The sequence below is a fragment of the Rattus norvegicus genome, chromosome 7 (assembly GCF_036323735.1).
Source record: "Rattus norvegicus strain BN/NHsdMcwi chromosome 7, GRCr8, whole genome shotgun sequence".
Taxonomy (NCBI): Eukaryota; Metazoa; Chordata; class Mammalia; order Rodentia; family Muridae; genus Rattus; species Rattus norvegicus.
The window spans coordinates 75,490,872-75,506,837 of NC_086025.1; the positions used below are offsets into that span (position 1 = coordinate 75,490,872).

Here is a 15,966-nt window from a genome sequence, read left to right on the forward strand (position 1 = left end):
CAGCCATTACGGCTCTTAGATGATGTGAAAGAATTCTTTTAAAAAGACTCTCGTGGGAAGTTCCTCTAGCTTGTAATGTGAATCTCTAAGGAGAGAACTGAGTGTGTTCCTAGCCCTCGTGTCCTCTGTACACTGAGTGTGTTCCTAGCCCTCGTGTCCTCTGTACACTGTGTTCCTAGCCCTCGTGTCCTCTGTACACTGTGTTCCTATCCCTCGTATCCTCTGTTCTTATTTTTTGTTTCCTCTCTCTATTGCGCATTTCCTAACCTAAAACTTTTACCTGTCCTTGTCTGTCTTGGTTTTTGAATGCAGAGTCTTCTGTCTATGCAGGTGAGTCAAATAGTTAATTTTGCCTCCTACAGTTACATCCCAAGCTCCCAAATATCCCTGTACTTTTATTAAAATTGGAGGGCTTTACACTTACTTTCTGCTGCGGAAGGGGCACCATTCTTAACATCTCTCCCAATCACACTACCACTAATGTCTATTCCTAATTGGCTGGTGTTATTATCTAGTTTTAATCTGTTCAATACAGAATTCCAAATTCCTTGTCTTAACTTGATTTTATACTTACTATTTTATAAAATGAGCTAATAACCTTAGGGAATAAATGATCAGGAATTGCAGACAAATGTGTGTCTATGTAGTTATGCTGTGGGATTCAGTTGACTGGTAAGGGGAGGTAATCTGTTAATGTTCTGTGTTTTATTTGCATCTGTGGCCCATCAAATTGTTAAAGGATGCGTTTTGCCTAGACCCTATATTCTGTCTTCTCTGAGGACACAACACTCTATGGGACGATCCAGAGTTATCTCTTAATCTCAATGTTACTCTTTCTCTGTCAGCAAGACCTTGTGTCATGAGTATCTTAGTAAGTGGTTCAAAACTAAACTTGTTTTTTCTTGTTGTTGTTATTTTATTTAGAAAGTCATTAATGCCATTATAGTTATTTACTCCAGAAATCTGCAACCTAGACTTTGAATCTACTTTTATAATTTGTTTTATCTGGTTGATTCTAATTTTCTGAGTAACTTGCCATCCCTTTCCATTCCTTCGCCTTGCTTGACTCCAACCTTATTTCTCTCCTAGGAGTTGCCCTGGAGATTTGCAAGAAGGTCCAGTGTCTTTACTTTGTTTCCTCAGCAGAGCACAGTAAGTAAACCACAGACTCTGGGCTCTGTTTCCAAGGGCTCAGATCCCAGTGTGACTGGATCACATCTTACTGCTGCAAAATCTTGTACCTCTCTCGGCTTAGTTCCCTGATCTTTCATATGAAGTTAGTAATTACAGGTATCATGCAGTACTGTTATGAGAATGAAATGGCGTTAGCATGTCTGCAAAGGTCTCAGAAGAAGGCTTGCCTGAAGGACCAACAGTAATAAATCTGAAAACTCACATGTAGGCTTCTGTGTTTAGGATTGTTAGCTCTCAAATGCTTATCTTGTACCTTGTAACTAGAGTTTTTTTTTTTTTTTGAGATTTTAATTGCTCCATCTCGCCCTTCTGTTTCTTTCTAATCATCCCACACACCACTCCTCACTCTCCTTCAAATTCATGGCCTCTTTCTTCACTAATTGTTACTGCACTCACTGTCTGTCTAATGCTTTTGATAATTGTGCTTTTAAACAATTGTTTTCTAAAATGCAGAGGTCATTCCATCCCTTTATACTGACAATGGATTATCATTGATTTAGAGGGGGAAATCATACAGCTTCCTTTGTCTGGGTTTACCTTTTTCGCTTCCTCTTTTATTTTCTATGTCCTTGAATCTAAGATTTAGCCTTTTTTATTTTTTAGTATAGGATGGAGTTTATTCAGGGCATGGGGTGGGAGTTAAGAGAAAGGCAGAGAGAGAGAGAGAGAGAGAGAGAGAGAGAGAGAGAAAGTAGAGGAGTAGAGGTCACCCATGTACACATGGAAAGAGAGGAGGGAAGAGAATGGGAGAGGGAGGAAGGATAGAGCAGGAGCAAGAAAGAAGGCAAGAGAGCAAGAGAAGATTTAGTCTGTTGATCTACATACACTAGTCCTATCTATGTTCCCATGGCTTCTGGAAACACACATGTTGTTTGCACGTCCTCTACTCTCTTCCTTTCAAAGAGTGAGGCATCATGTCTCTATTAGAACTATTCTACGTATGCTTTACTACTGGGTCCACTTTTTCTAGCTATGAAGATGAATTGATCACATTCTTAAGTTCATCATGGAACTTACAAAATGTGCTAGATTTAGTAGTAATCCCTTTACATTTTCATAGCAAGAACAAATTTAATACAGGTAAAGTTTACACAGTATTAGAGCCACAATACACATTCAATAAATAGAAGTCGTTGATGCTGGCTGATACCCTCATTCTGTCCTGGTGATATTATTTTATGTGGTGGTGTGGTGTGGTGTGTGTGTGTGTGTGTGTGTGTGTGTGTGTGTGTGTGTGTGTGTGTTTCCCTGTATATGCAGGTAAACTTGTGTGTACCCAGAGGGTAATCTCAGGTTTTCTTTCTCAAATGTCATCCACCTGGTGTACTGAGATAGAATCTCTCACTGACTGGGATCTTGCAAAGTTGGCTAAGAGGCTAGGCTAGCAAAGGTTAGGGGATTCACGTCTCTCCACCTTCCCAACATTGGCATTACAGGAGCTTGCCCCAGGCCCAGCTTTTCCCTGTGGATACAGGGAATCAAACTCAGGACTTCATAGCAGATACTTTACTGACGATGTTAGTACCCCAGTATTCTTACTCTAATTTTAATAGGTGTGTTTGTCTGGGTTCTGCTTATCTGGGCTTACCACTAATGAAGGGTTCAGGAATATAATATTAACTTAATTGTTTTTCTATTAAATTCCAGTTTCCTTGAAGCCTAAAATGCATTGTTTTTTCCAAGGTAAGTGAACAATGTGAGGACATGGTAAGAACTTGACAACTTTTTGCTACATAAAAACAAATTGTTAGGCTGCAGAGATGGTTCAGAGGTAAAGATCATTGCCTTTCCTTCCAGAGGTCCCGAGTTCAGTTCCGAGCAACCACATGGCGGTTAATGACCATGTATAATGAGATCTGGTGCCCTCTTCTGACCTGCAGGTAGGCATACCTGCAGGTAGAACACTGTATTCATTAAAAATAAATAAATCTTGAAAAGCCAATGTAGTATTTAAAACTAAACAAAATTCAAATAACCATCATTATTCCACAGAAGAAAATGTATAGAAGAGTGTTCTGTGTTTGAATGAACGGATAAATACATGCTTCATATTTTAGTATAGTAGGAGTACTACCCAAGCTGACTTGAACAATGAATATGTCACCTTGTGATTCCTTTTGCAGTTTTTCTTTCCTTTCCCTCTTTTTTCCTTTTGTATTCTTTGCCATAAATTTAATACTCTATTTCATATATGATGTGGTTTCTAGTGCTCCCAATCAATGTGATGGTATCTTAATTGACAGTGTACAGAGATGACAATGACTGGCGAGGACTGGTGACAGTCACAGTACTCAATAGTCCCCTCTACTGCATTTTCAGCATCGTTTCCATGCAGGATGCTCTATTTAATCCTAGCAATAAGTTTGATCTGACAAAATGCATGGCATGACACGGAAGCTAAACTCGAACCCTGCAATAACACTGAGTACCATACTTCTCAAGTTTATACTGTGCCCAAGAATAAATGTGACCATATGTTTGCAAAGATTACACAAAAATAAATGTGGTATCCGGAGGCTGCACAAAGTGGATATGATGCATTTTGAAGTGCTGGCCCAAGCTACCCTCCTGCCCCATGCAAGAGGAAAGTCTGCTGGATCATCCCTGAAAGTACAGTTTTTAGAAATATGCAGGGGAAATCTTTCTTATGGAATCGTATGTTGTAGTGTGAAGAAAGCAGTATAAAATGAAAGTGCTCACTCTATGGAAAAAATCAGTTGTTTAGGGAACGATGTTTAGGGAGGGATGCATATCTGTTCATTGTGTCCTGCACATACATTTGCCATGGGATATCAATGCTTTTCATATGGATTTCATTTCTTGGTGGTAAAATACACAAGCTTGATTCTCACCTTCTCTTGATCTATTCAATTCACAAAGGCAAACTGCATATATTTATGATATCACCATGATCTCCTCAGGTAAAGTGGTGATGACATTTTAGATATTAGGAAACTTAGGCAGGAAGAAGCAGTTTGGACCACTCTGTGTAGTGAGTCTTCAGCATTGTGTTTAGATATGCTCTGAAGAAGTCTTGCTGTAGACAACACTTATCCAATATTTGTTCAATTGAATTTTGCTCCTCAGGGGAGATAGAAGGGATTGGAATGTGGTGCATTTTCTGTGTCATTGAGGCTGCATGCTTTTGTTTAATCTCAATCATTTCATTTAATTCTGTCCCTAGCATGGCCTTGTAGACAAATTACCCTGATAGATGTTTTCTGAGAACAATGATCACTCACTAACAATGTATCCTCTGGATTGTATGGCATTGTATTTGAGCTAATGACCCCAATGACCAAATTAAATTGAACCCAAAATTAAATTTTTGGGTTTTTGTTTTATGAACTTCATTTAATGTGCATTATGACACTGTTTGGATTTTAGTATTTATTTTAGGACTATCATATGATGGCATGTTAATTCTGCAATATTTGTATGTATATGAATTTAAAACTAAAATATTTTCATATAGCCATCTAATCAATAAACAACATAATAAATAATTTTTGGCCATAACATAGAGAGAGTTTGCAAATGTATTTCATGACTGAAAAAAATTCAAAGTTAACCTTAGTAACTTATATTTAATTCAATACTGTAGTATTTGGGCTTTAAATTTTAAATATATAGTAACTAAAGATTGTGATTCAAATAAAAGTATAACTATGAAGAGGATGAACATTTTGAGAGACACCTAGTGTGTGCCTCTTAAGAGAATTAAAATGGTTAGGCTACTTAACCGAGATTAAAGGCAGCACAAACTAAGAAGAAACAATGTCTGTAGCTATGAGCATGCAAAACCCAGTAGAGAATCAGCCAGTAGTCCACACAGTCTTAAATCTTGCAGCTAAGACAAGATGTATTTTATGTTGCATCATTAAAAGGAAGAAATATATTGGAAGCATTAGCGTGTCGGACATTTCAACATGTGTTATTATTGTCACTTTTCTTTGAATGGTCTAATCATAGAGCAGACATAGACACCTTTCTCACAGCTTGAGTGGATGCTCATGTGGCATCTGTCATGTCTGCTATCATAATGTTTCAGTAAATAAACAAGACATTTCATTGCCGAGACTGCAGTCAAATTTCCAATCAAGGCAGAAATGATAAAGTCATACTCCTTGCTTCTAACAGCTTACAACATGTTTACTAGACTAATACACGGGGAAGACATATAATTGTGATAAGTAGGCAGACATATGAGCTCTGTGAGAATCTCAAATGCTGGACATTCTTAAAATCATGCCCAAAACACTAACCAAGTTTATGGACTTAAGTTTCAGGAAGATAAGAAAAATGTGTTTTCAATCTTTGTCCAAATGTATTCATCTCAATATGAGAATAGATATGTCTCATATTAATACTTAGTTTATAAATACTCATGAGCTCTATTAAAATTCTCTGGCAAAATCCTACCATGCTTTTCTTCCAGTGGACTCTAGTTCAGAGTTTGGCAGGCTCTGTCTGATTAGCAGGTTTTTCCCTTCTCAATCACATTACTGAGCACACCCAAATGGAGCTCTTGGGACTCACTGTTTTAAACAAGTTCTTTACAAAATATCTCCGTGGCTTGTTTAGACTATCTAAATGAGATACAATGTAAGGAAATGGAGTGTAACAGAGAAATGTGAAATGTCCCTAAAACAAGATCATTTCATGGAGAGTTATCTTGTGTATTCCTATCTCTACATGAAAGTGCAGAGCAAAGCTTGTTTAGCTTACGTAGCAAGGATCTGCCACATGTGGGCATTGCACACTCACACTGAACTGTGATGTGAGTGGTCACATAAGCCACAGATCGATGACTGCAATCAGTTTCAGATGTAAGCTGTGCTCTCACTTATCCCAGTCATGGGGTCATCTCCCCTCAAAAAGGCTGACTGCAGTGTGAGTCTGCACAACATAGTCCCATGCTCTGAACTTTAAAGCCTCGTCCTGCAGGCCACGGGTCTGCGTAACAGCATCTGTACAATAGGGCATTGCCTCAACAACGACTGGGTGAGAATAGGCAGAGATGTTCAGAAGGAAGAGGAGTTGGATGCATGAGCCTGGCGACATAAATTGGCTTTCTAGAACCTATATAAATGTGCAAGCAGAGAAGCAACTCAATGAAGTTGGCCCCTGACCTACTCGTGTGCACTATGACACACATTTGCACATACTCACACATACAGAAGCCCCACACACAGTAAAAAGAACACAGAGATGGATACCGTAAGACATATTGACCAGCTGTGCGGTTATATGGCTCCAGGTATTCAAGTAATATAAAATTGTAAGTTCCGTCATCACAAAGACATCCCAAAAGTGCCTAGATATCCCTGTTACACCTCTGCATAGGATCAAGGAGAAGGGATCTTAATGGATACTTTAGAACCATCTTTCCTTGTGATAATAATTATTAACAACTATCTCTTTCACCCTTTTTGTACATGTAAAAAAGTCCCTTCTCCTCTCTCCTGAAAATGGAATTAATTAAAATTAATTATGAAAGAGTAATCCCCCAAGCTCACCTCCAAACTCTGAACTAATTCTAAGTGTTCCCTAATTTATGTGCTAGACATAAGTATGTAACATCATAATGTCAAATACATAATCATCCAGTATAAGAAATGTTATCAAGGTTACAAAATATCAAGAATGAAAGACAAATTCTAAAATTTCTTTTAGAATGATATAGCAGATTCGAAAACTTAAAAATAAAAGTTCTGAACTTAGCTGTGAAATTTGCCTTCAAAATCTTATTAATGCATTTCAAAATAATGAAAAGGAGAAATGAAGAGTAGGTTCTGATGCTAATATCCTGTTCCGCAATTGGTTCTTGATTTGTCAGTAAAGAATGCTAGGAGCCAATTGCTTGGCAAAAGGTATAGGTGGACTTCCGGGGTGCTGAATGCAGGGATGGGACAGGAGAAAGGAGGAGTTTCACCTTGCTTTGGAATGAGAAGAATGCAGCAGCATGTGAGGTCTCCAGAGGAGCCTGGGTCAGTCCCATAGGCAGGTAGTCTTGGATATTCGGCAGAAGCCAGATGGGATGGTTTAGCCACTGAGTTTAGGGCAGATGAAAGAGACTGAGGTAAAAAATTGTTAAGGGCATGCATTTCCAGATGGGAGATAGTAGTACCCAGCAATTGTGCCAAGACGACAAATTGTGGAGTACCAAACTGTGTGCTTGTGCGTATGCATGTGCGTGTGTGTGTGCGTGTGAGTGTATATCTTTTAGTCTCAGATTCAAGGGTCTTGGGTGGGAGCTGGTAGTGCGGTCACCTCCCTGAACAAAAGTAGGTAGAACAAAAGGAAAATCAGGAGCTGGTAGCACAGCCTGCCAGGGAGCAAAGGAGGTGGGGAATAAAAACTACACTCAACATCTGTCAACAGCATTTGCATTGGCGTCAAAGTAGCAGGGGAAACCTTTACTCGCCTGCATGAAACAAAATATTTCTAAAGGCAGAAGAAGAAAAGAACTCTTACCACCTTCTTTTGTGCAAAGGCTGACAAGGTTATGGACTGTGTCCATGAGCTCCAGTTGTTGCTTCTGCAGAACACTGTTGTTGTTGGTAGCTCTGCTAAGTTGCTTCTCCAATTCTTGGATGATGAATGTCTGACGAGTAACCAAGCCTTGAAGGTTTTCTTTCTCCTCCTTCAAGGTGTCCAGCTCTTCCTTGTGTTTTCCCTCCATTTCTAGGATTTTATGCTCTAATAAACTATAAGGAAATGAAAATAAGCTATAATTCACACAGTGCTAGAGAGTCGGTACTGCAATTCTACTTGTTCCCAAGACTAAGATTAGAAGTCTGAGGCAGGTTCTACAGGATTTATTAACCAGTTCTTAATCAATCTAGCTTCCATAATCACAACTCCTAGCTTTACTTATGAAACCAGGCTTCTCAATGAGATCTAAGAGCACCATGGCTTCTTAAATCACTGCACAGGTGTCTCGGGAAAGGAAGAACCCATTGCATGAACATCACAGTTTTACAGAGAAACATGGAGTACTTTGCTCAGAGTGACACAACCTTATGAAGCTTCTCTCTATGTCCTCTAAATGATACTCTCCTCCTTGTATAGTGTGCAGGAAAACCTTCAAAAACCGCAGAAGCACTTTTAAATCTGAGGAACTGACTAAAAAATAAAAGGCATTTTTCACTTTATAGAGTGTCTAATATACTGGTATTCTTCAGGGAAAAGGCTTACGCAGTTTTCTTAGTTCTGTTTTCAGATGGTTCTAGCAGATCTTAGTTTACAAGGTGCTATTCCAATACAGCACACCCAAAAATGGGCATTTAATTTACCTTGGAGAAATATAGAGCTGAATCACTCCTATAAGTCTTCAAAAAGAAGACACTAGGGAGTGTTTTAAATTTAATACTTAAATTATACAATCTAGTGTGTTTGAAGAGTCAAACTTTCCAACTGTTCGCGCTGAGGGGCAAGATGCAACATCTGATTGGCTTTTGCACAGATGAGGAAGTGTGGTAAGAAATGCCCAAGGAGATCCCAGGTCTCTGCTAACAAATCTGCTCTCCAAAGAAGAACGTGGCCCACTATACACCAGAACAGCTGCTGGGAAGCTGGGTCTATGTGTGAGTTCTGCCTAATTGAGAGAAACTTTGGGAGTGTGCCAAGATTGACAAATGAAAGTTTCACGTTGATACCCAAGAAAATAAGCCACGGTTCTCTCTCGAGTTTCCTTTATTCTACTCCGTGCCAGTACAGAAAGAATTCCTAACTTCTGCTGATCATGCAGGCACCTCAATTTGGAATCCTGAGAGTCATTTATATTTGTTTAAATCCCTGTTTAGGAGTGAAAAGGTTAGACAAGGAAGCCCGAGGAAGATGAAAGAAAATACTTCTAGGGGCTAAGAATGATAAAGTGTCTTTTCTTCTGTGCAGAAGCTTGCTGGTTCTAGAGAAACTAATGACTTTAAAAGAAGGCAGAGAGAGGGGTGGAGGGACAGAGGTAGTCAATTTTTATATTGTCCATAATGGTTAAGATTGCCATTCACTTTGTAGCTAACTGGCAAGTTCACTGCTATGGGTACAGAGGATCCTTCCTCTGTGCTTGGAGATTTTTGGCTTTTGCTCTGAGAATTAACCACAACTGATACTTCAGCTCATTCTTAGCCTACTTTTTAGTTATGTTTGCGCCTATTTCTGGAGTAGTGATCAGTTACATGACTCCCGCAATTTATAGTCATTAACTTATTTGAAAACTGTGTCTCAGCCTCATATGAGTTATGGTATAGCACCAGGAAACCTTTAGCATTAACTGCTAACATGAGGATCTTGTATATATAGCTCATGACTTGGAAGCGAAAGCATCATGTGATGCTGGATAAAAGTACTAAATAAACAGTTTTGTCCCACAAGCAAAGTTAGAACTGGCCTTCCAGGTTTCCTAATTAGCAGGCAATATCAGGTTTATAAGTCATATTTATTAGTTGCTAAGTGCCAATATTTATGCAGAACATAAGATGATAGTATTTCTTCAGAAAGGATTTTTAGGCAGTAATCCTCAGAGAAAAATTAGGAGCAACAAGAAACTTCTGTTTCTAACATAATACATTTTTCATATTTTACATCAATATTTTTCCACTTCTGCTTTTGATGTGTCTGCACAGAATATACACTGGGGGTAGCTGCTACAGGATATGTGAGAAAAGCACCAGTTGTTTTGTTTTGCTTTGTTTTTTGTACAATTTGAAAAGATATGAAAACTATAAGTTGGTCAAAGAAATTCCCATTCCAAAGAAAATAGTCGTGAATGGGAAAGAAGTCTTTTCCTTTGCAAAAAATAATATTCATTAGTATATTGGAAAGAGCATTGATTTTCATGACTTACTAAAGAGGTATTAATGTTACATGACTTCCAGGTACCAAGTGGCATCGAGCCAGTGTGTTACCTTAGAAAAGATGTTTGTGAAGGTGAAGAAGCCTTGATCATCAGTATGCAAGGAGATTGTAATCACATATATCTAGCTGGCCTGAGAGAACAAAGCAGCATCTCTCTGACCACAAGAATACTTGAACTTTGTCACGCAGAATTGATCGTTTCCCAGAAAGCATTTCCTTCCAAGATACTATCTCTCCAAGACATTCCCCCAAATCATTTCTTCACCCAGTTCTCTCTTATTAGCCCTTGTAGTCCAGCTATTTTCACAATACTATTATAGTTCATCTGTTACATGAATGAGAACCTTCTAGACTCCTTCAGTATGACTTCTCTTCATGATCCTTTGGTCTCTTTGAAGGCACACATCCTCTTTTCCATGCACTCTCAATGTGTGATTTCCAAAAGAATCGTCTCTGTGTTTCTTCCTATCTATTGGCTGTTGCACACTTTGGGAGTAAACCTTTCTTCCCTTTAATTGCAAAATGGTTTGAATCCAAGATTCACTTTCCAAAAAGGTAATTTGTGGCTGTTAACACACAAGTAATAAAATATTATAGTTGGACAGCACTTAATAGAAATCATTTCTTTTGATTCCTTTTTTAAAATTTATTTTTGTTTGATGTATATTGCTGCTGTGTCTTATTTATGCCAGTGCACTGTATACACGCAGTGCCCATGGAAACCAGAAGAGAAAATCAGATTCTCTGAAACTGGAATTAAAAAGTTTAATTCCAGCGTGGGTACTGGTATCTGATCCTGTGTCTTGAGGTAGCACAACTGAATCACATATTCAGTCTGTCTTTAATCCTTCAGGCATTATAGTTGATATCAACTGGATTGATTTTTCAACCTCTAGACTATAGGTAATAATCTAATTTTTTAATCTAAAACATTAACAAATATGTTGTTTTGGAACCAGGGTTTCTAAAACATGTTTACAATAGTGTTATGTTAGAAATCTATACAGAGCACCCCACTGTTATGAAAGTGACCCACATCCGTAACTGGCACCTTAACGCAGTGCAATGCAGCCTTTACTATATGATGTTTGAATAAGAGATTTGCCCCACAGACTTGAGCGTATACTTGATCTCCAGTGTGTGTTCTTGCTTGGGTAGGTTTAAGAGCTACGACCTTGGTGGAGGTAGTATGTCACTGGGAGCTGGTTTTATTGTTTTCAAAGAAACAATCTATTCCAAGTTTTCTTTCTGTCTGTTTCACACTTATAGTTTAAGTATTGAGCCCCTCAAAGTACTGTCCCTGACGCCATGCCTTCACCCCATCATCATGCCCTCCAACTCTCTGAAACCATAAGCTCAAGTGTACTCTTCGATGAGTTACCTTGGCCGTGGTACTTTATTATGCAATAGAAAAGTGACTAGTACAACCTATTGTACTATTTACATCATACCAGCAATCACGTGCCTGAAACATGTCCTTGATATTTGCTGTTCTCCATCTGATTGTTTGGGGAACTTGTGAGTCACAGTATTTAAACTTACCCTTTTCCCTATCTATAAGAAATGCCTTAAAAATCCAAACTTAGATTTTGTTTTGAAAGTGTTATTTTATTTTTAATTTTCATGGGTATACACACATGTGCATGTGGCCACAAAAAAAGGCCAGAGACATCAGACCCCAGATGCAATTACAGGGAAATATCAGCTGCCCAGTGTGGATACTAGGAACTGAACTGAAGTCATTTGCAAAAGCATTGTGTGCTTTTAATCAGTAACCCACATCCCCAGTGCAAAGATTTTCTCAATTATAGTCCTACCTTAAAATGTCTGCCATCAAATTTAATTTTTTTTTATTCAATAGACTGATCATATTCTATTTGGTCCCTAACTCTTTCTATAGGTTTTCTATCATATCCCCTAATCAGAAAAGTCTGAAAAGCCAAATGGAGATTTGGCAAGAGACCAGTAGATAGATAGGAAAGTCCAGTTATAGGACGTTAGATTCTAAAACCGGATTGTTGTTAGTTTCCCTGATGATAACATTCAAAAGTTTTAGTTGAAGTTTAAGCACATAGCAAAACATGGGTAGCTGACTCCAGAGATCAGCGCATGAGCTTTCTTTCAGAATTTATTAAACAGAAAAAGAGCCCCACTGTCAAGTTTTTGGAAGGTTTGGATTGGATAAACCGTTTTTCTTGGGATGCCTCTTTAGAGGTTACTGTTACATTGGGCTATAGTTGACCAACTGTGCATTCAATCTATATAAATTGAGCTGCAAATTCCAAAACAGAGTTTCTCACAGGACTTTCTGTGTTTCCTGTTTCCCATCTTCCTGGGAGAACTTTGAGAAGAGACATGCATAGGATTTTGGCACTTAACTTCCAGTTTGAGGCAGAGGTGCACTTTAATGAAGAACAAAATAAACAAAATAATCTAGGTCTTGACTTCACTGAAAGCTCATGAAAGAGTGTGTAATTTGGACATTGATTTGCCTGTGCTGCACACACTGTCCTTCTCCACACTGTATCTTATTGGAAATACTTAAGACCATTGGCTACATCTTGAAACTTTCACATAAAGCTCTCCGGTTCAAATTGTTTCCCACAACAGAATTCTTAACATAGCAGCCAATGAATGCCTAGTGGTAAGAGCTGCTGGTGCTGTGTAAATATAGCTCTTGACACAAGGAAGAGATGTTGAAAATATAAAAGCCTCATTTTTATCTGTCTGAGCTTATTTATAAATGCCTTCATTTTTTCCTTGTTTGTACCATGCATGGTGTCGCCATATGGTACAAATATGGGCATACAGAGGTTGAGTTTTCTTTCTAGATTAAATTTATTGTTTGTTATCAAATTAAACACTAAATTCTCTTTCAAAATATTGTTACACTTGTTTGGTGATTCAAATTTGGGGCAGAATTATAAATACTAAATGCAAACATTAGCCATTTTCAAAGCTTGAGGAAATAAGGATAAGCTAAATGTATTGTAGAAGCCAGAAATAAGGAAGATAAATGACTGATGTACATCATGAAATGTAATACAATTATTTAAAGATAGGCTGAAAATAAATGTTGAACTAGATAAAGAATTTCCAATATATATGACAGAACGTGGATGCCAGAAAGAGTGTATATGAGGTAGTAAAGACAAATGAGGCAAGGAATAAAAACATGTGGATAGTCTAGTCACAAAAGATAAACACATAGCAAGAAGGTTTTGGAAAATTAGAACATGAACTTGAGCACCCACACACATACATGCACACACACACACACACATGCATATACACATGCATATACACATGCATATACACATACACACACATGTACACGTGCATACATACAGACACATGCATGCACACACATAGATACAGACATCCATATACACAAACACATACACATGAATACATATACATGCATGCATGCACACATGCATACACACACCCATATACACATGCACACACATACACACATGCATGCACACAGACGTGCATACACATGCAACACAGACACATGAAAACACATGCATGCACACACATGCATATACACATGCATATACACACATGTGTATAGACACACACACACACACACTAAGACATAAAGGGAGAACAGGGTACTCGACATAATTGTCTGCATATTACAAAAATTTTAAATAATCACCATATTTCTAATGAATGATACTTTACTACTATGGAATTTGTATATGTTGGGTATAGTTGCAACACTTCTAATCTCCACATTTCAGAAGGTAAAGCAGGAACATTATGGCAAGTTCAAAGGTAATCTTTTCTATATAGTGATTTCTCAGCTCACCTTTGCTTTTACACAGATCCTGAATCATAAATGTAAAATTAAACAAACTAAAATATAATAAAAATATAGCAAACTATAAATTATAGTATTAAATGTGTTGGTAGTCATTCTTTAGAATAAGTGTGGTTTAACTGTGTATAATTACATATATTAAAATAAGATATTCATGACATATTTTATGAAATAAATGCTAGGAATAAGCCTAACATTTGAAATAATTATCAAAATATATGTATATAGCATATAAATTCACAATATGTGAGATTGTATGTTGGAATGTGTTCATGTAAACATTCACAGAAATATGTATACTGCATACTCATAATTATGTTGATGGTGTACTATTAGAAAAGATTAGAAGAATAACCCCAATTATTTTAGCAATCAGTGTGAAGAACGTGCAAGGGACAGTGGTGATATGGAATTAGGAAAACTTTGATTTTCAGATGTATAAACAGAAGGAATGAAATCTAGAAAAGTTGGAGTGAGTTGATGAATCTCAGGGAATAGATTAGCAAAATCAGGTGCTATGCAGTAAGACTTTAGGAATGCATAATTGTGATGTGAACATTATGATTTTTTTTCCGGAGCTGGGGATCGAACCCAGGGCCTTGCGCTTCCTAGGCAAGCGCTCTACCACTGAGCTAAATCCCCAACCCTGTGAACATTATGTTTTAATAATGTTAAAGAAAATGAATAGATTTCAGTACTTAATGTAAATCATATGATTTGTGTTTTCTACTAAAAGCATTTTTATGTGTAAGTTAGTTTATGTTGTGTGTGTATGTATAAATGACATTTGGGGGCTAAAACTACTAGTGTGATATGGGCCATTATTAATCCAACATTTGAAAAACATTATATATACTATGTGAGGAGACTTGGATCTTGTAATACAAAGATAATAAGTCAAATTCAGACCCTATTCCATAAGATTACTTCCTAATGCTATACATATAGGGGAAAATCACGCATTTACACATACATAAACACATATGTTGTGGAATAAGTGGATGGCGTAGGTTATAATGAGAAAGCTTAACTCATCTAGTCAGAGCATGGCTTGAAGAAAGTAGTATGTGTACAGAGTTTTCAAGGTTGAACAGCAGCTTGCCAACTAAATAAGGAACGACAGCCATTGTAGGCAATTCAAGCCTCAGATTAGTATAGAACAACATAATGTGGTAAAGCAGAATAAATTCCACATAATTAAACACAGATATGCCTGCCAGGCATCGTCCTTTGTGTTCTACATACATTCTCTCATTAATCTGCCCATCAACTTCAAACAAAATTGTTATCATCACCATCTCCACGTTAACCATTATCCATCAAGCCACAGAGACTCTCATTAACTGGTCCAGAGTCACCCAAATAATATATGATAGAATTAAGTATAGCAAGAATAGAAGAAAATGAAACCCAGTCAGTCTGGTCTAAAAGCCCTGCTGAGAGTTGTAAGTCTACTCCTTCTAAAACTAAAATCAGTAAGGGGGAAAGAGCGGCACAATGATTGTAAGACCAGCCAGGCCAGGCACAGTGTTCTGTGCTGTCATTGGAACCTGTCTTCCTACCTGGAGTGCCCTGTTGGGCTTTATTGGGAGAGGATATGCCTATTCCTGCTAGGACTAGATGTCCCAGGATGAGGTGGTACCCACAGGGGTCTCTCCTCTGAGGAGAAGGGGAAGAGGCAATGGGGAAGGGATTTGTAAACGTGGGACTGGGAAGAGAGGAGGGAGGTGGCTGTGACCAGGATGCAAAGTGAATTAAAAAAATAAAATGAGTGAATACATGAATAAAGAGAATTTGAGTTTCTTTCTACCTAACATTGATTCAGTAGAGGAAACTTAAAGGGCATTTCAGAAAATGTTCTTTTCTGAGACCCAAATATGTTATGCTGGCACAAAGCTAGAGATATCAACGTTGCTGCATAGAAGAGATGAGCGTTGATGAGATGTGACCTAAGTAGAGTAATCAATGAATTTAGAAAGAACCGAATTGTTGGAAAAGATATTCAGTCGTGGAAATCATCAAGACCACCAGCGGTCGGCAAGATGTAGAGAATCCAGGGAAAGGGAAGAATTAAGATTGTCAGT

At 37.9% G+C, this 15,966-nt stretch overlaps 1 protein-coding gene across 4 annotated transcripts in view; it reads right to left on the bottom strand.

Annotated features, from left to right (window-relative positions):
• The window catches only part of Angpt1 (angiopoietin 1), a 252,738-nt gene that overhangs the window by 74,913 nt on the left and 161,859 nt on the right, over positions 1-15,966 (bottom strand). For 2 of the 4 annotated variants that reach the window (XM_006241609.5, XM_063264351.1), the window contains exon 4: positions 7,672-7,904. In XM_006241609.5, coding sequence (XP_006241671.1) covers positions 7,672-7,904 — 233 coding nt within the window. The remainder of the gene's footprint in view (positions 1-7,671; positions 7,905-15,966) is intronic. The other 2 variants (XM_063264352.1, NM_053546.2) reach the window with 1 other exon arrangement.